This window comes from Pleuronectes platessa, chromosome 3, assembly GCF_947347685.1.
Source record: "Pleuronectes platessa chromosome 3, fPlePla1.1, whole genome shotgun sequence".
Classification (NCBI taxonomy): Eukaryota; Metazoa; Chordata; class Actinopteri; order Pleuronectiformes; family Pleuronectidae; genus Pleuronectes; species Pleuronectes platessa.
This window is the reverse complement of record NC_070628.1, coordinates 23,319,392-23,346,293: the sequence shown is the minus strand read 5'-3', so window position 1 is coordinate 23,346,293 and position 26,902 is coordinate 23,319,392. Positions and strand designations below refer to the sequence as shown.

The window sequence follows — 26,902 nt, the reverse complement described above, 5'->3', positions numbered from 1 at the left end:
TGTCAACTAGGGACTTGAACAAAAGTTGTGCTTTTGGAAGGGTCATGTGATTGGAGCATGACAAATCAGTGGAGGTTATGTTATGACCGAAATGACCTATTCAGCCAGATGTTGGAAAATGCCACCCCGGAGATTTCAGGGTAGAACGGGGAAGCAGAGTTTCCAAACTTCTCTGTTTTTGCGGATCCTAAACCTCTGAATAGTGTGGATGGCAGGCGTGTCTATAGCAGGGTTGATGCGCTTTCAAACCAAAACATAGTAATATGGATCAACAGAAATTCATTTGTTGAAACAAATGTGTCACAAGGTCCAATCAGTCAGACAACATTCAGAGGAGGTCTTGGATGCATGTGGCCCTATTCTTCCATCTAATCAACCACCTACTCAGCTCACGTCCTCGCTTTATGATAAACGGAGTGTATTGTATCTCAGTGCACATACATTTTTTTTTTTTTAGTGGCCAGTGTCAGTGGACACTGATCACCACACAATGATTTCTATGTTTTCAAAAATCCTGCATGCTCCTCGCTCTCTCTACTGCTCCCTTGCTCATGCCGAAAAACAGACAACAGACACATCTTTATACGATGTGGTAAGAATGTGGTCTGTGCAAACCAAATTGATTTATGTGTGTATTTTATATGTAGAGCGGGGAAGGTAGACAAATCAGGATGTTACTATATCCGGTCTGAACAGGGCTTAAATAAAAATTGCTGTTAACCTGCATTACGGGAAACAGAGGATCCAGCGATCCTGGAAGTAAACTGAATATATGAGACTAAAGTCTGGATATCTCGGCCTCTGCTGCCTCAACTTTCCCCATTCTTTTTTCAAAGTTTTTTTTTCTAAGGGTTTATTTGAGAAAAATACTAAAACACATACTTTAAAGCTCATCCTTTCACAGCTCCAAACAGAAGAAAGTGTCTTCTTTTAAATCACTTCTTAAAAAACATTTTTATAGACTTGCTTTCATGTAATCTTGTGTTTTTACTTTGTTTTCATCGTTTTCTTTCCCCTTTTAGTTTCATTGTCATATTACTGATTTTAATCATTATATCTCTATATTTATTCATGTGATTTGAACACTATACCTTGTTTCCCGAACACCTAAACGTGGTTGTCTAGCCTCCTTGTCTCATTGAATCCTGCTGATTGTTATTTCTCTTATACACACTTTTCTTGCTTTGCCGTCAAATCACTTATAAATACCGTTTTTGTATTATTAATGTTATTATTATTATTATATAAAACTTCATCCCATCAGGTGTCCAACACTGCTGTAACTATCCTATTATGCGACCCATCCTGAGCCATTCTCTATGCTGACGTCTCTGTGGCTCTGTGTGCACTCAGCTCTCAATAAAAAACAGAGAAGATAATGAAGCTACATTTGGATTGTCTAACTCGCAGAGCAATTTTGTGATTTTTCCATTAACTTTAATGGTGTTGGTTAGCTCAAGTTGTTATTACCAATCTGTTAAATGTTACAGCTGATATGCGAGAGACCTTAATGACTTTGTGAGGCAGGAGTGGGGGTGGGAAAGTGCTTTTACATTAACTTATTAAGGTAAATCATGAACTTAGAAAATTTGTATCTTTTAAATTCTAATAAAACATCTTATTTTGTTATCTTTTAATTATTACAACAATTGATTGCATCTTAAAAGTGTTCATGCTAAAGTCCTACCATAATGGAAGGAACACGAATACGTAACTCATAACTGGATTTCATTCATATTATTTTTGATCGGTAAATCGTTAGTGAATATGAAATAAGCATAAATAAACGTAGATTAACTCATATCATTCATATTCATAAGATATGTCTTACAATGATGTTATCTCATGTGTGTTTACACCAAACGCACACACACGCACACTTACACAGGGCGTGTGGCTCCCTGGGAAGTGATTCAGACAAGACAAAGACATCTTTCTATTAAACAGGTGTTCTGTTCAAGGAGCATGTTTTTACACTCAAATATCTCCGAGGCTGCGTCATGTGTTTACACTGCTCTAATCTCTATAGATTACAGATATTGACTTCAAGACACACAACAAACCCACACGACAACTATAGCTATAACAGGAAGGCCCAGTTGTGTTAATGATACTAAGGCATGGAGGTAATGAGGTCTGATCTACTGAGCGGGATCTACTCCCATGACATTCATAGTACTGTCATACAAGCCAGTAGCCAGTGAGATTCACCTTTAACCTCAGAATACCCTCAAATTCGGCCTGTGTCATTGATTACAAACCCTAACCCTATATTCTGCAGAAGACCTTCAACCGTACAAGGGATATTCAACGTTTCTTCCTATTTTCTAGACCACATTTTACATGATGGATTAAAAGTACCACGCTGGTGTTAGCTTGGTATAATCTCCTAGTATTTGTCTTCATCACATGAATCACATTGTCCCGTCTGATCCCCTGAGCGTGTGTCCTCCCTTGCCAGACACTCAATATGCTTGGTGCGTTTCTTATTTATTTATTTTTTAAGACTTCACGCCCAGGACTTAACACCACTTATACCCATCCTCTCCGTGCCTGCAGGGTGAGGGAGGGAGGGCGGCAGCGGCGGCAGTGTGCTCCTCCTCCACCTCCCACATCCCACATAACTGGAGGCGCGCCAGGATGGGATTGGCTTCCCGCTCCTGTCAGGGAGGAACTGGTTGCGCCAGGATACCCAAATATGGACTGCTCGATATCAGTTTGGATCGCATGACTCAGCACCAGAAGTATATATCCCTAAACCCATGGGCCTGATGTGGAGGGGAAACTGGGGGAAAGTGGTTGCTGTGGTGTTTTAGGAGTCCCAGGACCACAGCCTCAGTGTGTTTGAAGTGGAAGTGGGGAACAGTAAAGGTGACTTAGTAATAAGGAGGGGGGGGGTGCTCTCTGGAGGCAGGCTGTGTGCGCCGGTACCTGGGTTTAGATTCCCTCTCCACACTCACACACACACGAGCTGAATAGGCCTCGTCTTGTTTACAGTCCTTGTTCCTGGCAACAACGTCATCGGATCTGCGTGACATCCCGGAGGCGGGGAAGAGAAACAGCCAATCACAGGGCTGCTCGGAGCGCATGTGGAGCCGGATCTTATAAATGCGGAGGAGCGGCTCGCGCTGCCTGTCACTAACAGGGGAAACACACGCGGAGCTCCGATAGACGAGTGGATTGAAAACAACTGATTTAGTCACTGCGACCCAAAAGGTACAAATCGTCGGCTGGGTACAGTACAGTTCCACTCATTTGGAAGTTTTGCTCTGCTTTTGATAACTCGGTCGGGACACTGAAGCCTCGGTGTCCAGCGTCTGCTGCAGCGCACTCTTGTATTTGACTGTCTGATTTGAAAATAATGTCCACAATAATGGAACAGCCTTTTTATGACGACTCGTTTCTCTCTGCTTATGGCCATCCAGGCGCAGCACTGCACGACTACAAGCTGCTAAAGCAGAATATGAACCTGAACTTCTCCGACTCATATCGGAGCTCAAACTTCAAGTCCCAGCACCTGCGCGGCGCCGACACTGATTTCTATCCGGCGGCTGCGGCGGCGGACGTGGGCTCTCTGAAGCTCGCTTCCCCGGAGCTGGAGCGACTGATCATCCAGAACAGTAACGGGGTCATCACTACGACGCCGACACCCGGCCAGTTCCTCTACAGCCGCGGCATCACAGAGGAGCAGGAGGGCTTCGCGGAGGGTTTCGTCAAAGCGCTAGACGACCTGCACAAGATGAACCAGATGGCGCCTCCGAACGTGTCCATCGGCAACGGCGGCATCGGCTGCCCGGTTCCGGGCTCCGTGTTCGGCTCCTCCATGCAGCCGGAGCAGCTGGAGTACACCACCCTGAACAGCTGCAACAGCAACCCCGGCCTGTCCTCTGGCGCCAGTTACCCGTCCACCACCATCAGCTACCTGCCGCACCAGTACAACCAGCATCACCAGGCCGTTGCGCACGGGTCCCACCACTTCCAGCACCCGCTGGCGGGCGCCGGCCTCCACTTGCAGCGCTACGCTGGGCTGAAAGAGGAGCCGCAGACGGTGCCCGACACGCACAGCAGCGACAGCTCCCCGCCGATGTCCCCCATCAACATGGAGAACCAGGAGCGGATCAAAACGGAGCGCAAGCGGCTGAGGAACCGGCTCGCAGCCTCCAAGTGTCGGCGGCGCAAGCTGGAGCGCATCTCGCGTCTGGAGGACAAGGTGAAGATCCTGAAAACGGACAACGCCGGACTCTCGAGCACGGCCTCCGTGCTGAGGGACCAGGTGGCCCAGCTCAAACAGAAAGTCATGACACATGTGAGCAGTGGCTGCCAGCTCATGTTGGCGCCCAAAGTCAAGTCTTACTGAAGAAACGATGCACTTTCAACAACAAACACTGGACAAGGACTGCACTGACTACACCATGAACTTCATAGACTGTGTGACAGAGCTGGACCTGTGTGGCTCCTCTGGCTGAAAGGGAAGAACCCTCCTCACAGGGAACAGACTTTAAAACAAAAAAACACTTTGGGCATTTTTGAATACGTTTTTAAAAGTGTCGTCTTGGCTTTGCCTGTTTACATTTTATTTGACTGCATATTGTGATGCCTCTTATGTAAGTTATTTGAGTTTATCAGGTTGAACCTGATGAGCCGGTCTTTTTTTACTTGTACAGTATATTTAAGTAAATGAAATTATCAAACTATGAACCAGATCTGGTGTTTTTCTTATTCACATCACCTGTGTTTAAATGACATTTATAAGGACTCGGTGAATCAAGTGGATCAGTGCTGCTGTTATTTCTGGTCAGTAAAGTTTACAGCAGTTCCTCCACGTTGGAGACGTCCCAGCGTAGGACTGTTTCCCTATTGACGTACATGCGTCATTCCATATATGGTCAATTTGGCTAACACACGTCACGTAACAGAAAAGGTTTCCGGGAACTCCCTCCTACATTGCCCGGCAGAGACGCTGCGCTCTCCACTTCACACCACAATGTGTGTGTGTGTGTGTGTGTGTGTATAGATAAAGGTTTGTCAATGAGTGGTTGATTCGAGTTAATGGAGTTTCCCCATTCGGCTTTCAGTTTCCCAAAAACAAGCTGTGAGAACAGTTCAGGAAAAAAAGGTTGCAAAAAAAGTTCCACACAAACAAGCAGAAGTCATCAGACTGTCTGATGGTAAAGAGCTGGCCTGAAATTACAAGAATTAGTGGCAACAGTCACTGGCAGAAATAACCGCCAGCTAGTAGGATCCAGAGAACAAAAGTGCCAAATAACATGTTTAAACTTAACATATCAGGATTACTTCAGAGTAGTGATATATATTCCACTAAGAGTTATCAGGTGTCGTCCAATGTTTCTTCTTCAGAAGATAAAAGTATTACTTACCAGTGGGACAAATATACATTGATCAAATAATTTAAGAATATAGGACAAGATGGTGAATATTGTGCGTTTGAAGTTCTTCCGCACTAGTTGATGTTTTGAGTTGTCAAGGATCAACAGATGATTCTGTTGTGTATCTTAAGAGTTCGAGTCTTTCAATCACAAGACATCCTCTAAGCAACCTCTAGATACGCCCATCGTGTTCGCCTCTGTTAAATCATTTTCCAACAATCCAATCTTTCCCAATGAGATTCTCTGTGCCATTTGGCAACACCAGATTGTTGAGCTGAGTCAGCCACCACAAGAACTCCAATATTAACCAAGACTCAGCCTCATGACGTACTCACAGCCTCTGCCAGGCACAGGACCGACACCAAGTATATTTCATAAATGTCTGCTCTCAATTATATATTTTCCAATTTAGTCACCAATCTAGAAGAGATTCGGGAAGATCTCTGGCACCACCTTGAGGTCACATTTGGAATGATCAGAAAATATTGAGTGCCACAGATACATTTACGAGACAATACAGTTGCATTTTTTCCCAGTGCTTTATTAAAGATGTAACAGGAATTATTCATGGCAAGGAAAATCATCTGAAAGTTTTCTGAAAAAGGAACAATACTATCATTTCAGTGCTTAAGACTATGCGGTCGCCCCAACAACTGTAAATACATAGATAAGAGTTGCCACAAAGGTTTTTTCCCCCCAACAAGGTCTGAAACTTTGCTGAGTGTAATAGATTAGACTGGACGCCATGAGATACTGCTTCACAGGGACACCTCATCTGAAGGCAAGTGCTACAAATCAGCAAGGACACTTTCATGTTTACTGCTTGGAGAAGAACTCTTTGCTCTTGTTGACATCAGGGATGATGGTGTCACTACCAGGTTTCCAGCCAGCAGGGCAAACTGAAGAGGGGGAAGGGACAAAGTGCAAAATAAGGCGTCAATAGCAAACAATAAAATGTGCAAACCCTGAGGACAAAGTACATGTGTTATTACCCAGGAGGATAAACTAACAACTCAAGTCCATCTCTATCCTCTGAACGCTCCAGGTCAGTTTATAGCTACTAGGACTTTTACTTTTACAGACACTCCTTGTCAGACCAATTTGCTATGACAAGCAATTTGTATGAACAGGTAATTACAATACAAATTGGATGGTTTCCCCCACGTTCAGATAAAAAAGTGAGAGCCCCTGTAGCTACAGGTAGCTTAATGAATATAGATATTTCTAATATACACGCACACAAGATTTAAAATATAGTAGTCAACATCCGTTTTCTATTTTAAAAATATAATGGAGTGATAGCACCCTGAGCAGATAACGAGGTCGCTCTGTGTGCTGCAATCTGGTAGCCGGTCATGTTAGTCCCTCTCTATAAAACAGTTGGTCCTCTCCACCTTCATTAAGTGAGCTGAGTGACAATGACACCCAGGTGGAAGTGCTAATTTTCATCCATTTTCTGTCTTTAACAGTGCTGCTTATACAGAAACACAGCAGGTACACCTCATATTTATACAGTTTATGGGCTGTACAGCTACGCCAACCTGCTGCTAGTCGCCATGCAAGCCGGTCGAGACTGCGCTGCACTCAGAGAAGAGTTTTTAAAAACAGACTGTGGTTTCTAACATGTAGTACCATGGAGCACAAACCAGTGAATGACATGGTATGGATCCACTTTACCCGGGGGTCTCATGTAAACAGAGTCACTTAATTCAGTTTTGCTTCTGCCTGTGTGCTTAGGGGCCACTGTGACTGAGTTTGGCAACACCCATAGACAGGACAATATAGGTAGAACCTTGCTGAGAAGACAAAGGGATGGACAAGTTGTGACAAAAAAAGGATTGTTTGTCCAACCGTCTATCAGAATTTTGTAAAAAAGAAATAAAAAACAACAACATTTAAAACATTTCCCCCCGTTTAAATATCCAAATGCTAGATGTGAAATGTCAACTTTAGATGTCTTGCAGTGAAACACATCTAAAGTTGAAAATATCAATTAATTTTCCTCACCCTCTCCGTGTTTGTCAGTGTGCTGGAAGGCCTGGATCAGACGCAGAGTTTCGTCCACAGAGCGTCCCACGGGCAAGTCGTTGATGGTGATCTGCCTCAAGGTGCCCTTGTCGTCGATCACAAACAGACCCCTGAGAAGCAAACACTGAGGTTAAAATACTGCACAGAATTATAACATCTCCACACTTTCAGAGCTTACATAGTCATTATAGTAACCATAGGGCAGAGGTAATACGTGTTACCATGCTCACACTAGACAGACTACTGGGCTGATGCAGTATTTGAATGACAAGTGGTCTGACCTATATGCGATGCCATCATCCTCCTTCAGCACACCGTAGTCTCTGGAGATTGACTTGGTGAGATCTGCTACAAGAGGAATGTTCATCTTTCCCAGACCTCCCTGCTTCCTTGGAGTGTTGATCCTGTATGACATATAAAAGGCTAATTAGAAAAGCAACAATCCATTGTCGGTAAATATGGTGAAGCAGCACATACAACAAATGTGTACTTATTAAGTATTCTACTGAAAGTATAATCCAGAAAAGAATCGAACCAAAGAACAGAACTCCTGCTACTTCAATTTTATTTAGATTAAACAATACCAGTGAGTAAAGCTTGTTCCTTAAAACCTTGTCATTAAGTCAAACAGATCCCTGCCCCAAATGTCCTTACTCCTCTTTCTTCCTCACATGAAGAGCAGTTTAATTCAGAACTTATCAAGACTACGCAGAGAAGCTGAGTGAGAGGAGATAAACAACTAGACAAGGATCCTGCTTCAGATCTGCCAATAATCTTCAGGGTTAACAGTGTATTGTGAAAACTGTCAACTATGGACTATGGAGTCATTGATAATCGGATGATATCTACAAAGTACTGATCAAGTATCTGCCCCTCCATATTAAAGATACGAGAGCACACTACCCCTAAAGGACATCTTCATAAAAAATATAAATTCGAACTTTAACCACAGCTGGATTTACTAGAATCCTTGTGCTTTTTCAGAGGTTGCAACAGTTTTTCCGGTGTCAGTGTTTAGAATATTCGTGTAGAGTTGGTGGTGACAGGATTTGGAGGAATGACACAAATGTTAAAATGTATCAAAACAAAAGTATTTAACAACCAGCTTCAGTGCTATGAAATCACTTGCTGACACATCATAGGGAATGTTATTATTTCCTAAGTGTTGGCTCAGGACCACTGAGGTAGTCATGTTCCCACAGCATACAATCTCACTAATCCCACTAATTACAGTTGAACTCAAGTCCAGATTTCCTTCCAGCTAGTGAGAATCCTCACCATGCCAAGTGACTGAAGTGAGAGTCTACGGAGCAGCCGATAACCTCGCAGCCGATTTTGCGGAACTCTTCTGCTCTGTCGCTGAAAGCCACAATCTCAGTGGGGCACACAAAGGTGAAGTCCAAGGGGTAGAAGAAGAAGACAACATACTTCCCTACAGAGCACAAAGGGGAGAAAAACAAGGAGAGTATTAAATTTAGGACTAAACTTTGTTAAGATAACCAGAAGGACGGTGGTTTGATCGTTGACGCCTGCCTTGCGCATTGCAGAAGTCCCCCTGGACAAGTCTTCTGATGCTAATATGCTGATGCTGTGCAGGCAGTGAATGTTGTGTGATGGAATTAAAATCAAATATAGTTCTTTCAAATTTTCCCGCTAAAGTTGGAAAAGCGCTAACTAAATACAGTCCCATGTTGCTTCTAGGATTGAATGAATACATTTGCAAGAAGAACTTCTCTCCAGTGTGCAGTGTTCGTCTGCTCGTCTCTGACACTCTTTACTTATAACACATTTTTTAGTAATATATCAAAGGTGTCAGATCAGGAATCTGAATCATTAGGGTCCGCTTCCCCCGTTGTACTGAATGTTGGTGTCTCATGGGGTGTGTGGCAGATGAACTGCATGCAACCAAACTATGGACCCGCCCCCAGGTGTTTATGGGAAATGCGTGCCTGATAAAATCAGGAGCGAACCATACAACTTCTGATTAGTGTTTACGTTTATTGTTAAAGTGCAAAGTAAGCGCCGGCCAACTGGAAAGTGGGGAGGAAGGAGACACCTGAGCACAGTAAAAGGCAACCAGGCCCAATGTGTGTGTCTGCCCCACTCCAGAAGCAGCGCCGGACAAATGGACAAATGTGCCATGGACCCCTACCAGCATCTTCGTACATTCAGTAGAACACTTACCCTTGTAGTCTGACAGCTTGATGTCCTTGAACTGCCCATCCACTACGGCCGTGGCTTTAAAGTCTGGGGCAGGCTTCCCAATCATGGCATTTCCAGAAGACATGGTGGTGATCAATGACTGTGGGCGAGACGGGACAAACATAAGTAACTCAGAAAAAAGCTTGAAGCTCAAGGACCATTGTAAGATAAGTGCAGCAGCTGGGTGGAGCCTGGGGGGGCACCGTCTGGGGCTGAGATAACAAAACCATATCGAAGCTGCAGTCAAAGAGCAAACATGACGTTTGGACGTTGAGTGCCTGAGGTCGAAGCTGAGGGATCACGGATCCTGCAGTGCAAGGTTGAGCAGCTCGTGCAGTCACATGCAAGTCATGCTGAGGCAGCACGGAACAACAGCGAATTAAGAAGCTTATATAACCGCGATCCGGCGAACCAGTTAGGTTAGTCGTGGTTAAGTTGGACATTCAAACACCACTGATCCAACTAATCGAGTCCTTGAAGTAGCTGCAGCTCAGCGGTGCATTGAATCGAGAGCACACTAAGAAATATCCTCATTCGTCTGCCATGGTCATAGTGAGAGGCAGACAAAGGCTAACGCTGCTCTGTCGATTTCAATGGGTTGTGTAAGCGACGCGCTGCAGACGCCGCTCGGTCTCAGTTCCTCTGCAGCTCCAAGTCGCTACACGGGGGAGGTCAGTGACCTGGAGTGCGTCTGTGAGCATCAGACAACAGACTGAGCCAGAAACAGGCCCACACACTTTCACACAGAGGAGCCTGGTTAGCTAGCTCACAGTTAGCTTCGTGCACCGGACCGGCTTGTTTCGAGCTGGGCTTTGTTCCCGCCGGAACAGCCGCTGCACCGGTCCGAGCTGTGCAGGTAAATAAAACGAGTTCTCAGAGTAAAACGTGGCTCAAAGGTCCAGTTCACACTCACCTGTGTTTCAGTAAAGTCGTGCAGAAGTGTCGGCTCCGTGGTGGAGAGAGGAGAAGAAGAGAGAGGAGGAGCGAGGAGGCGAGAGCAAGAAGGAGGCAGGGGCGGAAGTCAAAATGACAACCCTTCAAAGTAAGAGTTGGGATTTGACTGTGCATCTGCCTCCCTCTGCCCCCTATGCTCTGTCCGCGTGAACCACATAAATCGTTTGAGACCTGGATGAATTCAAATATTCGGTTAATTAAATGAACTTACATCAAGCACAGAGTTTGGTGCACTTAAATTGATACACAACAAACATTGGTGTATACATTTTGTCAAGTTTAGTATATATATAATTTTTTTTAATAATTCATTCATTTGCAAAGAGTTAACATTCAAACATAATTTCTTGTTTTAAAGCCTCTAACTAAATGATGAAAAACATTTAACAACATTAGAAAATACACCATATTAAAGTGCAGAAAATGATATGACTATGCCTATGAGAGTCGTCGAATCACTAATCAAATTATGTGTATTTTCCATCCCTCCATACATTGTCTATACTGTTTATCCTTTGAGGGGCAGGGGCGTCGTTAGGCCTTTTTTAGGGGGGCTGAAGCCCCTAAAATGTGCTTCAGCCCCCCAAAATAATTATGTGATTTTTTTTTTTTTAAATTAAACTATTGTTTTACACATGGACAAGTTATTTATAACTCTAACATGCTACATGTCATTTTATATTGACTTCAGTGCCATGAATATGTCTTCTGATCTGATATTGACCTCAACCATGAATAAATTGAAATAAATGTGTATATATACAGTAAATACATAAATGATAATGACTTGTGTGTGTGTGTTTGTGTGCGTGCGTGTGTGTGTATGCGTGTGTGTAAGTGTATGTGTGTGTGTGTCTGTGTGCATGTCTGTTTGTGCATGAGTGTGTGTGCGTGTCAGATGGGCGTGGTCAGTGTGATGGGTGGGCCCTCAGATGAGATGATAGTATTATTATTGTATTGTTGTCATAATTAATATATAGATTTGACCAAATGTAAAAAAGTTAAGAAACATTGTTTGTCTATACTCTGCTGTGTTCGTATGAATAGTAGCAAACTAAATTAATCACACTGATTTGTTTCACTCCAACACTGTGTTAATGAATCCTGTATGTATATTCAGAAAGGCAGAGGTAGATGTTACTGTACTAGTTATTTTTATTCAAAAAGTTGAACATATTTACAACACATCATTTGATCATTTCAAATATGTACAAATGGGGACAGGAGAGGGGTTTGTTTTGAGGAGTAGAAAAAGGGTGAGGGCGGGAGCTTCTCCACCTCTTCTCTCTCCTCCAGCTCATCTCGGCCTCCTCCTTTCTGTAGCTCAGTCCCATAGTTGGAGTTTTCTCCTGCTGCAGTTTCGTCTCCTTTCGGCCCTGAAGCAAGCACCTTCTCGTTCTCGTTCTCCTTCTCCTTGTTGACCTCCACCTCACTGCTCCTTCTTGTCTCAGGTTCCTGGTGCAGGCTCCTGGTGCAGACTTGCTTCCAAAATGTTAGCCTTGGCCTGACAGTCAGTGAGCTCAGCCAAGCAGTCAACATAGGCCCTGAGGCGAGCGCGCCGTTTCTTAACCTCCTTCGTTATGATATCATCTTTGTCTTTCAACTGGTTTTCCAGCTGCTCCACCTTCATGGAGTTAATTTTTACTGTTTTAGATTCTTAGTACTGGAGATCCTTAACATCTTTCTGTCTAAAGTCGATTTTAGGTCTATTTAAGAAGACGTGTACTGTTTGTAGTGATCTATTAATGCAAAATGCAACAAATTGGCAGCTAACATGGTCTATCAATGAGGCCATACTGGTTTGACCGCTATAGAGGCTTTTGGAATATATGAACTTTATATGAACGGCATATCAACGACAATAAAGAACCAATGTCTGCTGCAGATGTTCTTTAGAAATGTGTATTATTGTACAAAGATAACAAGAACTGTAGGAGTAACCTTTTGTACTTCATTTCTTTGTCAACATAACACACCATTCATTATGTAAGAGAAGTTTTTTATGAGATCAAATTCTGACCTGATGTTTTGACAGATTCTTCTTCAGCGTGTCTTACAGTGCAGGGCTGTAATATTAATGTTGCTCTCTGTCCTGCACCTCACGTCACCTCTCTGTTCCTCTGGTAACTCAGACCAAATGCTTTCCTGAAAATCTATGTCATATTTATACTGTATTTTGGCAAACTGTGTGCACACAGCAGCACTGGATGATCTTGAGTCTTTACTTTGTTGCTCCTACTGTGAGTTATATCAGTCATTATAAGAGTGAAGTCCTCGCAAAGAGATGTAATCCCTGACACAGACAATATTTTCAACATTATTAGAAATAGCTCCGTTTGTTTAAACCCCTGCTTTCCTTAGGAAACACCCTTCTCATGTGATAATCTGCCAAACCCAGTCAACATGAATTTCTCCAGTAGGGGTCAGATTGCCTATTTAATTCCTACATGAACAACATAAAATCAACAATGTATCTAATGTTAGCATGCTGTGTCCTGCTCACTGTTGTTAAAGCAGGACAATGGCTTCACATCTCACAGTGATGACAAAGGATTTTATAATGATGAGACATATTACCATTGAGTAATAAAAGGGTGTAAAATATGATGACTTGCTCTTATAATAACCTTGCTGGTGCAAGGACACTAATACTTTTAAAGGTAATGGTAGATGGCTCTCTGATTGGTTTATTGCATGTTATGCCCAAAACACACCTCTGAATAGTAAAGAGACAAAACAAATCTTGTGTCGAGTGCAGCAACATTTTGTAATAAATCAAGTACTACAGTGAGAGTTGTGTCTGTTTTTGGATTCAATGTTTGGCAAAAAAATGTATGACTGATGAAGATATCCTATTGATAATTAATATACATTCTTTTTGACAGTTTTACATTTTGAGATTGACCTGTCCGGGGTGTACCCTCTCACCTAATGTCAGCTAGGTTTCGCTCCAGGGACCCTCAAAGGAGTTTTCAACATTTTATTGTTGCTAAACACAGTCAGTCATGAAGCCAAAATAAGCTTAAATGAATAAACAATTTTTTTTTTAAATCTTCTGACAGTTTTCTGATCAATTAGAAATAGTATAAACCATGTTTTTACCAATGATAGGGAGGAGTGACAGAGGCTGTTTTGAGGAAAATAAGAGCCTCTATGTGTCTCTGCATTAGTCAGGTTGAGTATACACAACCTCTGTACTCATCTGATTCGTCCTGTGCAAAGCAGAAACCTGATGCCGCGCTGCAGTGGCTGCAGTCGTAGCTGCTGCTCACCTGACAATCCAAGCGAGACCAGCCGGGCCTTTAGTTCAACCTCAGTCCGGTTCTCCCGACACGGCTTGGCACCAGTACCTGTCGGCGTACTCCTGTGTTACCGCTGTGATGAAGTAGCTGTCACCAGAGACCAGGTGCCTGGGGGTGGGAGCCCTGTGTGGTTTGGACCTGAACCACCAGTAGCTCTTCACAAAAGCAGAGAGGGACTCCACTGTGCACTGCATGAGCACACTCTCAGCCAGGTAGATGTTTGGCCCCGGAGGCTTCACAGAGACACTGGCCTCCAGAGATCCTGCAGGAACAGGGGGGGCTACATTATGGGCTTTTTCATGCCGGGATTAGGGTTAGGGTTAGGGCTGCTGCGCTGGCTTTCTCACTCTGTCAAGTAACGTCTCTCATCAAGACAGCAGGATTACAGCCAAGGAGTTTAGCTCATAGTAAATGATGCACGGAGTGAAATTGTAAGTACAGGTAGTTACAGAATGTGGCTATCTGTAGTTGTTAACGATTGTTACCTGCTAAAATTTAGGTTTACTTGAGGCAAATGAAAGGGAATATTGTAATGAGCTATGTTAACATTAAGCTAGCTAGCTAGCTATTTTGTTAGAAAATGTCTCTAGTGAGCAAGAGTGTGAACGAGAAAATCTGAAATGTAAGAAATAACTATCGACAGCTCTCTATTCTTTGCATTAATATCTATCTCTAGTATTTTCAAACAATAATATCAGTGCCTATAGAATGTTGTTGTTTATAATCAGTTCATATTTGTGTTGTCAAATTTCACAATGACCCTGAAATTCTGTCTCTTCTGTTATCTTATACTGAATGAATGCAAGCAAAGATACAGAGAAAAATCACACTCTTTCTGATTGAACCAATCTATGAACTGTATGAAACATGGATATCCGCAGACCCAAATGAACCCAAAAGAAATTGGCGCGCGCTGCCCGCGCAAACATTCAGCATCCTTAGGGGCTAAGCCCCCCCTTTCTTTCAATCCTAGAAACGCCCCTGTTGAGGGGTATGTGGGTAAGGAGGGGAAGGGGGTGTAATTGTATACACATGTATTGACTCCCGAGCCAACATCAGTTAAATTGTGAAAAGCCTTTTCACGTTTTGCTCCCTCCTAAATCTTATTGAAAACTGACTTCTGCAAGAGAGAAATCTCAGAGGATAAAGCTCTGAAGATTGTCGAGTTAAATCAAAGCACGATTTCAAAGTACTTAAATTCAAATTTCTTCACTTTAAAGGTTCAGTGTGTATAATATAGTGACATCTAGTGGTGAAGGTGCATGTTGAAGATGAATACCCCTCACCTCACCCTCCCCTTGCCAACAAAGATGCTGTCAGTTTTCAGAAAACCTCAAAAGGTATTTAGTTTGTCCAGTGTGGGCTACTGTTAAAGAACATAGCGCCATTCGTAGAGAGGACCCTCTCCCAATGTAAATATCAAGTATTTAAATATAATGGGCACATTCCAGGGTAAAGAAAACAAAAATTTGTGCAATGTTTATGTAACACACTTGTCAAAAAACATCACTAAGATTTTATTTATATTCAATTTCTGCCAAAAGATCACTTTCACCTAAAGCTTGCACACTGAACCTTTAAGTGACCTCTGACCTACTTTTCCACTGCGGTTCCCAACACTTATGTGCTTTGAGGAAAGTCCACTTGGTGGCAGTGAGGCTCTGTTATCTAACTATCCCTGGTTCTTGCTGTTAGACTCTCCATGCCCGGACCATCTTTTTATAAGGGTTAGTCAAAGCACAACTGTGATGAGAGCTGATCCCTTGTTTGCATCATGAAATATCCCAGATTAAAGTCTGAAAGATCAAAGTTAGGACATTTGAAATCTTGACAAATTAGCCAGACCATCGGACTATGTTGAATTTCTCTGGATACAGAGTTTGCGGCTTTCTGAGGATTTCAATTTGTAGAAGAAATTAAAGATTATATTTATTCGGTCACGTTAAACACAAACTGTATGGCCATTATTCAGATAGGTTTTGAAATGTGATATATGTCACTATAAAATATTTCTTCGTGCTCACTCCAGATTCAGTTTTTATAAACCAACAGTTTGTACTCCACCTCTTCCAGTGGTTGTTGTTGCACCAAGGGGTGATCTTTGGGGATTTTGCTGGCAACTTTTCTTTAGTTCTCAGTGTCAGTGCACTTTCCCGACGCCCCCTCACAGACAAATACCTCCACATCGTGGTGGGAGGCCAGCAGCTTTCTCTCTCTGGACTGAGGAGGACAAGATGAGATCAACACAACATGAAGTCATATGTGGTTACAAAGATCATGATCCAGTCAACAGTCCATCTAACAGCAAACATGAACAGTACATGTAGATTTATTTGAATCTCATCTCATTAACAAGGATAGCCCGAGGGCTTAACTGCACAACCACATTGTTAAGATACAGAAAGATGCTTTCAGTAGTGACACGTTTACTTCCAACTGTACAATACTCTATTTTAGAGCTACAACTTTACACCATACATTGAGATTGAAATATAAAAATGGAAGGATTAACAATCGATACTATTAAGGAATAAGCACATTTATTTATAAAGTTTAAATGACCTCTTTTTTTTAAAGTTTTGTTTTTATTGAAGCTGCTTTTAATAGTTATTCCTTTTTTTTCATGTTGACGGTTGCAGAGACAATTCAGTTGACTTAATTATGGTTTACTTTTAAATAATACTAAACAGTTGACTTTTGAGTGGAACAATAGTTATTGTGCACTGACAAATAAAATAGAAAAATAGTACTAATACTACTATGAATTGGATATTATACAGGAGATAAGTGTGGGGATCTAGATCATAAAACATGCTTAGAGAGCATTTCATGATTTCCCTCTGTGTTTTCTTAATTTATTTTACATGGATTTACTGTTTATATTTTTGTGATTTTATTTATTTGATCTCATATTAAATCTATTTCATGTCGTCATGAAATTGAATGATATATATTAAGTTTTATTAATGTTTTTAATCACAACGTTTTCTTTGGAGAATATGAGTTGGCCTTTATCTGGAGAGTCACTAGAGGGCGCAGGCGATCCCCTGACACTCCAATGCTGATAAATCTTCCGGGCTTTTATTATGAAAGACCAGCAGCACCGGAAATGTGCCCCAGCGCTACTTCCGCTAAGCTAGTCCTTGTGTGAAGCTGGTGTTATGTTTTGAGACAGTCTGATCAGGCTTTTAGGTAAATCTACTTTTACTTTACTAAGTGATCATTGAAGTGTATTATATAATCGACAGCTCAATGTTTGTACTTATTTTATATTTCTCCTATGAACTGTAATCCGGGCTAGCAAGAAGCTAGCGTTAGCATGCTTCAGGAATAATACAAAGGGGTGAAAGAGAGGTAGTTTAGTTAGCTGTCAAATGTTGGATTAAGCCACTTTTTCTACAGTTTTACCATTAACGTACTGACCTTTAATAGTTTTTAAAAGCAAACCGTAGAATCATGACTAATGAAGTTTATCTGTGAAAAGCTGCAACCTACAGCTGTACAGAAATATACCAACGGATACTTAAACTCACAAAAACTATGTACTTCATTGTATCTATATCTGCCTCAGACTGTGTTTGTAGAAGTCATTTTTACTTATATTTTTTTTTCTGAAAAGCTTGACAACTGTAAATCCATAAGTCCCTGACAACAGCAGTGGCATTATTTCTTCTGTCATTTGTATAAGTGGACTGGTTTCAGTGAATTCTTCATCTTGTATCTCACAGGATCGGCAGGAAGTCAATCGTCTCACTTAACATGTCTGCGGCCACTGATGCACAAGGTAAGAGGTGGGCACTCATTCATGAGAACACCTCCGTCATTAGATCTTAATTGTAGCAGTGTAGTTGATTGATTTATTTTGAAATCAGTTTTCGCATCCTTCCACAAAGTTCAGAGGAAATCAAACAAACATACAAAACAACCAACAAACAAATGGACAGGGGTGCAAACATAACCTTCTTGGCGAGGGTAATTATTGGCCATTTCATACTGAGCTTGTCATTGTGCGTTCCACTGGCTCAAGTATATTATTGATCAACGATATCGATAATAGATCCGCCGGATGATACGACAGACACTGACGTACATTCACTGATCGGGGGGGCCTCATGTTACTTTACCAAAAAGTGATCTCAACAAGCTCCATGCAGTTTGATACAGATGTGCTGCACATTTGAAGTTAAGATAGGATAAAATAAGATAATCCCTTATTAGTCCCGCAATGAGGAAATTGGCTCTGTTGCTGCAGTGAAGGAGAAAGTAAAAGAAAACAGACACCAATATTCAATAAGTAAACATGCAATATAAACACAAGGAAATTATAAAATAGAATACAAATATTATACAGTGTTAACAGAATATTTACAGTATGAGCGGAACATTCAAGAGACAACGGCTATTTCTTTACTAGAGACGCAATTTGTGGTGACAACCTGCCATCTGCCCTTCCCAACAGCAACAGTCATATGTGAAGTCTGTGGGACATACTTTGAGACACGACGAGGACTGTCAAGCCATGCCCGCCTCCATCTGCGGCAGCTTGGCGTGACCTTGTCAGAAAGCAGCGGAGCTCCCATCGAGCTCCTCTACCAGCTGATGGAGGAGAGTGGTGGCTCCTTACCCAAGTTCAAAGCAGACTCCTCTACTCCTGAGCCCCCCCTCAGGAAAAGGAGCCAGCAGGAGTCCAGGACTCCCTTAAATCTGCAGGACAAAGGTCCCTCTAACAATCCAGGGGTCAGAGTCATGACATCTCCCCACAAGATGGATCATCAGGGATCTCCAGTTAGATCTAAAGAGTCAGCAGCCACTGTCCTGCCTTCCTCTCCTTCTGCTCATAAGCTCTCTGAAGGCAGCAGCTCGTCATCCACAGATCACCAAACACCAACCAAGCCACTGTGGGCACCGCTGGAGACTGATGCCCCTATTACCTTGGGTATGGCTGAATTCTGAATAATTGTCTTAAAGAAATGTCATAAGTAGCGAGGTGAGTAGCTCTCTGTGGAGGACTTTAAATACCAAGTTTAGTGTAAATATATGGCTGTAGATAGAACATTTCCATTTGAATCAGGTACATCTCAGACCGTGTTCAGACCTGCTATCAACATCCATCCTGAGTGATACAGTATCCAGTGGTCAACGCACTTAGATACGTCCTGTGATCCGATCACTCAAAGCACACTCAGAGGTGGTCTGAGGTGCATGTGGCCCCATTTGTTTAGCTGTGTGAACCCAATTTAATCTTGGGTCACATATGATATGAAGGACCACGTACTCGACTGATGTCTCTTTTGAAGCTTCTCAGTGTCCATACATTGATTTTGTTTGTATGTTTGTGTATAGAGCAGGGAAGTGAGATCCGATCACAAGTGGTCACATGAGTTACATTCAGGACCCATTTTAATGCCCTGTGAACTTAAGGCTTTTCATCGTGATCAGATCTGTCAGGATGGATGTAACTATCAGGTCCTCAGTACTCTCCTGCTGACATGGTACTTTTCTTCCATCATTGTCTTCCCTCTTGCAGCCTCTGACACCCCTGATGAAGTCTACGTCTGCCAGCTTTGTGGCTGTTGGTATGAGACACGCAAGGGCCTGTCCAGTCATGCTCGGGCCCATATACGTCAGATTGGAATCCCTGACAGCGAGATAAAGGGCAGCGCGATTGATTTTCTCTACCGGATTATGGAGGAGGAGGACCTGAAGCCAATCAGCCCTGACCAGCAGAAGCTGCTCATCAAAAACCGTGCCTCCGGTTCTTCCTCCAAACGTCCCTCTGAGCTGACCTCTCCCCCAGGCAAACGTCCCAAAACGTCGAAAGAGTGCACCTGTGTCCTGTGCGGGGAGGAGTTTGAAAATCGTAAAGGCCTGGCCAGCCACTCTCGTTCTCACCTGCGTCAGCTCGGGATGACTGACTTGATGGGGAAAAACTCTGCACTTGACACCCTCCAGGAGCTGGTCAGCAGTGGCATGTTAGAAGCTGTGCACCGCCCCAAACCTAACAGTGCATCCAGCTCTTCATCGGTGCCATCGAAATCCCCAGCCTGTCCTCTATCCCCAGCTCTGTCTCCAGCTTTGAGCCTGTCCCAGCGCCCTGGAAAGAGCCTTCACTCCCCTCCACCTCTGGTTAATAAGGCCCCAAAGGCAAAGAAAGGCTTCCGGCTAGCAGTGGACCCCCTCCTAAGAAAGCTGAAGCCTGAGCCTGAGGAGATTGAGGTGTCTGCTCCATCGGAGATACTCAACACTCTCAGCGGCTCTCCTCAGAAGTCTCCCCCGGCTCTTGTTGCTTCAAAGCCTCTGAGTGCAGGTAAGGAGTTTTAATTCATGCTCCAACACTCTTGTTTTTCCAACCGTTTGTTTGTATTTGTACATGTACGTATCCTCTCTGTATGTCCTCAGACGTCCATACCCCACCTACCGTCCTTTGTGACTTCTGTGGCCAGCTGTTTGACACCCGCAAAGCCCTGTCCTGCCACGTCCGCGCCCACCTGCGGCAGCTCGGCCTCACCTGGTCGATCAGAACGTCGCCGATCGACCTTCTCAAAGAGGTCATGTTGCGCGGTGAAGAGGGCCTTAAAGGTTCAGGCAAAGCCAGCTGGATGCTTCAAGCCTCCAAAAAGGCCCCGGAGCGCCCCCAGTCGAAGGAGCCAGCCTCCAACACCTGCACCTCACCTCTTGACTATTCCATGAAAGAGAAATCTCCGCCTGGCAAGAGTGCTTCCTTGTTTCCTGGTAAGACATGCAACCCTGAAGAGCAATAGAGTCATTCTTTGTGTCATATTCCACTGAACAAAGTGTCTTCTTGCATTGTGGTCAATTTGTGTTTAAGAAATAACGCACTTGTGACCGGCATACACGGGCACTGAGTCAATCCTGAAGCACCCTGTCCTGGTACCATAAATACTCACTAGAGCTCCAAGAATGTGTGAGTGGACACCTCCTGCTGTAGTCTGTGTTACCGGTGTCCAGGCCTGTACCTTCTGTAACTTGCCCACCAGCCATACCGTCTGCCTCACTTGTGTGTATCAGTGGTAGCACCCACGCTACTAATTATCTATATTCAGTCTGACACTGCGGTCATAAAGTGAAGTATCTGCTCCACGCGGCGGCAGAGTCCCCTCACAAGAGTAACAGTCTTATCACAGGAGGAGATGGAAGTTGACGGACAAGGATGATGAGGATTTGGTGTTAAAACATTATCACAACGTTGGATATTTTGCGCGTCCACCATCTCGGCAACACACAGGTCAGTGTGTTAGAAAGAGTGCGACTCGGGTCACCTTTATCGTATGAACCTGATCTTTCCCAGTGGGTTCAGATGGTTCCTGACAGTTCCCAACAGGTGGGGTATGCTCACTCTAGTTTGAGCGAGAGAGAGAGAGACCAGTGCAGGGTGTTCTGCACTTCACAATGAAGCTACAGCACAAAGCTTCTTAAAGCCTTTTATGTTGTATTGAGGTAATCAAACACTGCACACATCTTCATGTGCAGCAGAAGAGTCCGAGGCTTCCCCCAGTAGAATCGAATGTTGCAGGTCTCGCTCAGTAAACGTTGCACAGACACTGGAGCCAACACACATCTGGTCTTGTTAACGGTCGCACCAGTGTTGTCAGAAGTTTATTATCCAATGTGAAAATGTCCACACGTGGCATCCCTGATGCTCGGTAGAATCTGTGCAGCAGTTTTAGGAAATTACTGAGCCTTTAAAAAATAAATGTAACTCTGTTTTTGGCAGAGTGCAACAGATAGGAAAATGCAGTTGGAAAATAAGAAGTCAACACCAGTCATCTCCTTTAATAACTCAGACTTGACTGTATAGGTTTTGCTTTTTCCATATAGTCTCACCCCATGAGACCCCAGAATGCAGAAAAACAGACTCTTGCCATAACTCAACTGTCTTTTCTAACTATCTATAGCTGTTTCTACGTATTTGCACCAAAATGCAGATCCACATCTCATGGCATTGTGTTACGGATGAAATCCCTGAAGGCAGTTGTGGATTAAGCCAGTTCATTAGAGGGGAGTGTACCATAAATGTCCATATTTATGTATTTCCAACATGGCAAAATGATTTGTGAATCTCACTAAATTGGTAATACATGACTAATACTCGTCTAAAAATACCCGTCCAAAAAGTGTCTCATCTTCTTTGTGTCAGACACATCCTGTGAGCTTTGTGGGTTTAATTTTGAGAACCGCAAGGCCCTGGCCAGTCACGCGCGGGCCCACCTCCGACAGCTGGGAATCATTGAATGGAAGGCAGACGGAGCAACTTCGCCAATCGAGCTCCTCGGTGAGTTGATCCGGAGAGACCCAGTCAAAGTGGCGGCAATAACCCGCCGCTACCGTTCAGGAGACCTGTACATCAAGAAGGTGAGCTGAGCTCTAAAATATGTTGCAGAATAAGTAGTTCCCAGTCAGACTTGGACACGTCCACAGATGTATCTAATACATTCTCATTTACAACACATTATTTTTTCTTTCAGGTCCAGAAGCCCGGTGGTTCGCCCCCTCTGTCCACAGACTCCGACTCTGTGCCAGGCAGCAGCATGAAGCTGGAGCCCAGGGCGGGCAGAGAGAACTTGGGCGTCATGGCAGGCTCATCCAGACAAACGCAAGGCCACACACGGACACTTGCAGGCCACAGCAACCCTGGTGTGCGCTCACCAAGGGGTGAGAAAAGAAAGGCTCTGGAATATGACCGGATACAGATTTACTGTAGATAGTAAAAACATTCCTCCTTTTTTTCCCACATCACTGTAATTGCTCTCTGTGAAATTGCAGGGGTCCATCCGCCCAAACACATAGCGGCAAGGGGGGGACAAAGTCGGGACAAAAACTCCCAGCAACCACCACGGTCTGGCAGCATCCCTGCCATGCTGCCAAAGCCTCCGCTCACTCCACTGGTTAAGCTGGTTGGCAAAATCTACTCACTCAAGTGCAGGTCAGTTTATCAAGCTCAAAACGATATTGTCCCTGTATTATATTAAGTGAATAATAAAAGTCCTTGACGATGGACACGATGATAAAGACAAGTCCATCAGCAGCTTGATTTGTCAACTACATTGGTCAATCTCTCAGATCTTTGTTTCTTCTGTGTGTAGGGGAGCTTCATACTGTATATCGAGCTGAATTCTGTGGATAAAATGATTCCTTTCGCGTGTAGGACTTGAAGATTTCACTGAAGTTTTCAAAAAAAGATACAAAATGGATATTACAAAGTCAGACTGCGGTTTTAAAAGCAGCGTTGGTTCTGAAACACATTTTTATCTTATTTGTTGAAATCCTCTTTAAGTTCTGATAGCTTCAATAAATCTGGGGGGGGCGGGGGGGGGCTGTTGTCTCTGGCCCTCACAGGACGGTAATAAACCTGCCAGGTCGCTGGTGTACCTGAATGTCACTTACTGCCCTGCCTGTCTACACATACCCTGAAGCAGAGACAATAGCCAGACGTTAGCGAGCGAGTCACGTAGTCGGTTTCTAGCAGTTGTCAGTTGTTTGGGGGACGACATCCCTCCCCTTCCATCCATAGGTTGCACATTTTTTAGCCTTTCCAGGATTACCAAACCTAGCTTTAATCATGAAACATGATTTTAACAACCTTCAAGGTACTTAAGTAGTAAATAGAACGGCACTCAGTAGTGTGCATACCTCCACCAGGGGCTCTATCTCTAGATCTGTCCCTTTGTCTGGATCCTAAATTAAATGGATTCTTTCTTGACCCGTGTCCCATCCCTCCACCAATCATGACAATCCGTTCAGCAGATTTTCTATAACCATGCTGAAAATCAAATGGACAGAGGTAACAAAACTACATTGTGTTACCACAACAAAACTATGAGTCACAATTCACTTAAATAAATATTGTAATTATATAGATATGTAGTGAACACTCATGTTGTTGTGCCTCAGTTTGGATGAAATCTGTCTGTCTGTCCTGCTGCTCAGGTTCTGTGAAGAGGTGTTCCATGGCCCTCTGTCTGTTCAGGAGCAGTGGATCACACACCTCCAGAAACACATCCTGTCGTTGGGGTACAAAGGCAAAGCATCTCCTCCTGCCCCACCGGTGGCAGCTCCTGTGCTCGTGGATCCAGTCGCTGTCTAGTCCACGAGATCTCTCTGGAATTAATATCACACGTGGTAATCCTTTTAATCATGTCAGAGTGGAGGGGAAGTGCATAATATGAGTGTGAAATAGATGTTGCTGTCTTAACCTGGGGGGTTGCAAACATGAGCCATGTTTGAGAGCAGGGGGCTATTAATCCACTCAGACAAATCCCACAGATACAGTCGATCACAACACTGATAAGTGGGTGTTTCTGGAAAAAGTAGTTCCTCGTTTTGACCATCAGTGCTTTATTCCTCCTGCCCGTACATTCCTTCCATTTGTACCAATTCTAAATGTGTTCCAATGGGATTAATGTCATAAATGAATAACGCATCCCACATTAAGAGCACATTCTGAGCTTAAATTGAATTTCCAGTTTATGATTTTGTTCTCCTGAGTAGACTGGCACGGTCGCCATTTCACTGTGATGTCCAATTTCTCCTTTGAATCAAGCCTTGTTTTAAAAATGTACATTTTAAGTCTTTTACTTTTTAAATCCGCCACAATTTAATTTATCCATCAAACAGAAAACATTTAGGAGTGAAACATTGACATCAAAAAGTTACACAATGTGTGTTTAACTGGTTCATCCTGGTCGACATAAAAACGTAATGTAATGTCGACAACCATCTGGACCATAGACACAATCAGTTTCTGTTCACACATCATGTTCAGGTATAATTGCTGATCACAAACTATCAAATTCTATATACATTCCTTTTTTAACACCATTTTGTGGATTAAATTCTGTCTTGTATGTAAACGTATTGTGTACAAAACATGATTTTTATGTACAAATGAAGATAAATGGACATGAGCGTGCACTGTGTTCACTGTAAGACTCAATATTTGTCTTAGCCGTTTATGGAAGAACTTTGTGTGAAATTCAGCACACAGATTCTCGTGTCTGGGATCAAACACTTTATATTCCTATCTGCTCATTTCAATACATTTTTGCCTTTTTTGTGTATTTTTTATAATTTTTAAGGCATTTTATACTAGAAAGATTGAAATTGACATGCAACACAGGTCCCACGTGACAGTGAGACGATCTATGTCAGATAGACTCACTCAGTATGTTGAGAAATCCCTTCCTCATCGATGGTTTTCTGTCGTTCCTGAAGAGTTTCTATGAATGATAAATATTTAATGACTTAATTAATTAAAACCTAAAAAGCCTTTTTTAACAAATCAAATATTATGGCCTAGGTCTTAAATATCTTGAAGTAGGTCCTAATTTCTTAATGCTCATTAAATGCTTCTTACGTTGCACTTTAAAATAAGTTTCTCCTTTTTTCTAGAGAAAAAAAACAAACTGATGTTTGCTTTAATAAAACTTAACTGATATCTCAGTCTTTGCTGTGGGAAGGATTATAGATACATACTGTCTCTGTCTATAGTTTGAGGGATAGCATATTAGTGGTTATTCTGTACTAAGCTACTTCACCTTATCTCCAGTTATAGGGAAGTCTAGATATATCTGGGACTATGATATTCCTTCATATCTGTCGTACTTGAAACCTGCAGAAACCCTTATATTCCATTCTCACTTTTACTTCTCATCCAAAACCTTGTTGTTTCTAAAGCTTATTTATCATTTTTAACTTTCACACTCAGGCTAAACAGCATTATAGTGAGTGCTGCTGTAGAAATATTTTAGACTTTGACCCCCGGACCTATCTCTCCACAGTCTCGCCAACAGATTGCTGCTTTTCTCATGGCGCCTGTATAGAAAAAAAGAAGTTCCATTGTTTATACATTCCTTGAAAAATCAAGTCTAATCAAGTGTCATCTCTGCCAGATTGAAATAAGAGAATCTCCAAATTGTGTAAACCACCAATCTCAAGCTTGCGGACATTTCAGGCGATACCGTTTCAGCTCCTCGGAGCATTGTTGTCTTTTAAAGTTGTGGAAAGAGCCGAGAGAGAAGCCGCACATCCAGCATCCGAGTTATGAGCCATGTTTTTCTTCAAAACCAGAACCTCACCATCATTAGTGTGCAGCTCCCCAGCCCTGCAGGCGTTTGGGTAGCACCTCACGTGTCTTGATGCCAGCAGCAGGGACTTTAAAATCAGTTTGAAAATATCAGTCGTCAGAGCAAAACATCTCTGAGCTGCCGTAACCTCGTGTCCCAGAACATCCACAGTGTGACTTCTGATTTGATTCCCTCTTCTTTCCAGGGTCATCAATCTTGCAACCTGTATGGATTCTGCAGTCCACGATATCCGTACTGCTCTGAGATGCTCAGCAAACTGCTCAGGGAATGTGGTTTAGAAAACTGCACACGTCCATAAAATAGGATCTGCCTCCCTCATCCCCTTAGATTCTCTCAAAACATGTCCTCGTTTTGACATCCTAATAAATTACTGAACACTTTATTATTCAAAATTTCTTTATAAAAATGTCCAAGAATATGAAAGTGATATCAGATGGATATCTGTGAGACTGATGAAGTGTCTCCTCTGCTTCACTTTCTCCTTCTTGTGTTCAGGTTTAAAAAATCTGTTTTTCACTGACAAGAGGAAAATCTTTCTTTTTAGTCTACAAAAAAGAAATAAGAAACAACTGTAAAGGGTTTACCATTTTTACATCGGACACTTTTCATGCATCTCACCTTTATCAGGATTCTTTATTCAATAATTTATATTGATAATAGTGTTATGTCTATCTCTCAACCTTATCAATTTTTTTCACATTATCTGGTAAATACATCTTTCACTCTAAACAATAAGTCACATTGTCCCTCCCATATGTGTGTACTACTGTATTTCTAACCATTGTCCATGTGGGTGTTTGTATCAAACCAGTTTCTTGGGATGTCTTCCAGATGTGAGTGAAAGTTTGTTACTCATCTTCCTCACCCTAACCCTAACCCAGGACAACACTAGTTATATTTCCCAAGTTTTAAATGCAACACCTCT

At 42.8% G+C, this 26,902-nt stretch overlaps 3 protein-coding genes across 4 annotated transcripts; 2 read left to right on the top strand and 1 right to left on the bottom strand.

The window, feature by feature from the left end:
• Positions 1-2,612: 2,612 nt before the first annotated feature.
• On the top strand, positions 2,613-4,698 carry LOC128436888 (transcription factor JunB). Of its 2 annotated transcripts, XM_053418800.1 has the most exons (2): positions 2,613-3,216; positions 3,426-4,698. In XM_053418800.1, the coding sequence occupies exon 2, from the start codon at positions 3,464-3,466 to the stop codon at positions 4,355-4,357; it is 894 nt and encodes a 297-aa protein (XP_053274775.1). In that variant the 5' UTR covers positions 2,613-3,216; positions 3,426-3,463; the 3' UTR covers positions 4,358-4,698. The 2 variants fall into 2 exon arrangements, with proteins under 2 accessions (XP_053274775.1, XP_053274774.1); XM_053418799.1 differs by having other exon boundaries at positions 2,757-4,698.
• Positions 4,699-5,907: 1,209 nt separating this feature from the next.
• prdx2 (peroxiredoxin 2) lies at positions 5,908-10,670 on the bottom strand. The gene is made up of 6 exons (XM_053418801.1): positions 10,531-10,670; positions 9,600-9,717; positions 8,694-8,847; positions 7,697-7,819; positions 7,395-7,525; positions 5,908-6,286 (listed from the first exon to the last, which is right to left on the bottom strand). The coding sequence occupies exons 2-6, from the start codon at positions 9,700-9,702 to the stop codon at positions 6,204-6,206; spliced, it is 594 nt and encodes a 197-aa protein (XP_053274776.1). The 5' UTR covers positions 9,703-9,717; positions 10,531-10,670; the 3' UTR covers positions 5,908-6,203.
• Positions 10,671-16,932: 6,262 nt separating this feature from the next.
• Positions 16,933-24,810, top strand: wiza (WIZ zinc finger a). The gene is made up of 9 exons (XM_053419298.1): positions 16,933-17,065; positions 17,602-17,657; positions 18,333-18,809; positions 19,401-20,180; positions 20,273-20,605; positions 22,032-22,246; positions 22,360-22,546; positions 22,658-22,817; positions 23,822-24,810. The coding sequence occupies exons 2-9, from the start codon at positions 17,633-17,635 to the stop codon at positions 23,976-23,978; spliced, it is 2,334 nt and encodes a 777-aa protein (XP_053275273.1). The 5' UTR covers positions 16,933-17,065; positions 17,602-17,632; the 3' UTR covers positions 23,979-24,810.
• The last annotated feature ends 2,092 nt before the right edge of the window (positions 24,811-26,902 follow it).

Bases quoted from the DNA above. Each gene is read 5' to 3' on its own strand.
- LOC128436888 (XM_053418799.1), top strand. From the start codon at position 3,362: ATGTCCACAATAATGGAACAGCCTTTTTATGACGACTCGTTTCTCTCT.
- prdx2 (XM_053418801.1), bottom strand. From the start codon at position 9,702: ATGTCTTCTGGAAATGCCATGATTGGGAAGCCTGCCCCAGACTTTAAA. The intron at 8,848-9,599 runs GTAAGTGTTCTA...TGTGCTCTGTAG, and splicing joins CAAGCTGTCAGACTACAAGG to GGAAGTATGTTGTCTTCTTC. The intron at 6,287-7,394 runs GTGAGGAAAATT...CCCCCTCTTCAG, and splicing joins CACTGACAAACACGGAGAGG to TTTGCCCTGCTGGCTGGAAA.
- wiza (XM_053419298.1), top strand. From the start codon at position 17,633: ATGTCTGCGGCCACTGATGCACAAG. The intron at 20,606-22,031 runs GTAAGACATGCA...TCTTTGTGTCAG, and splicing joins GAGTGCTTCCTTGTTTCCTG to ACACATCCTGTGAGCTTTGT. The intron at 22,547-22,657 runs GTGAGAAAAGAA...GTGAAATTGCAG, and splicing joins TGGTGTGCGCTCACCAAGGG to GGGTCCATCCGCCCAAACAC.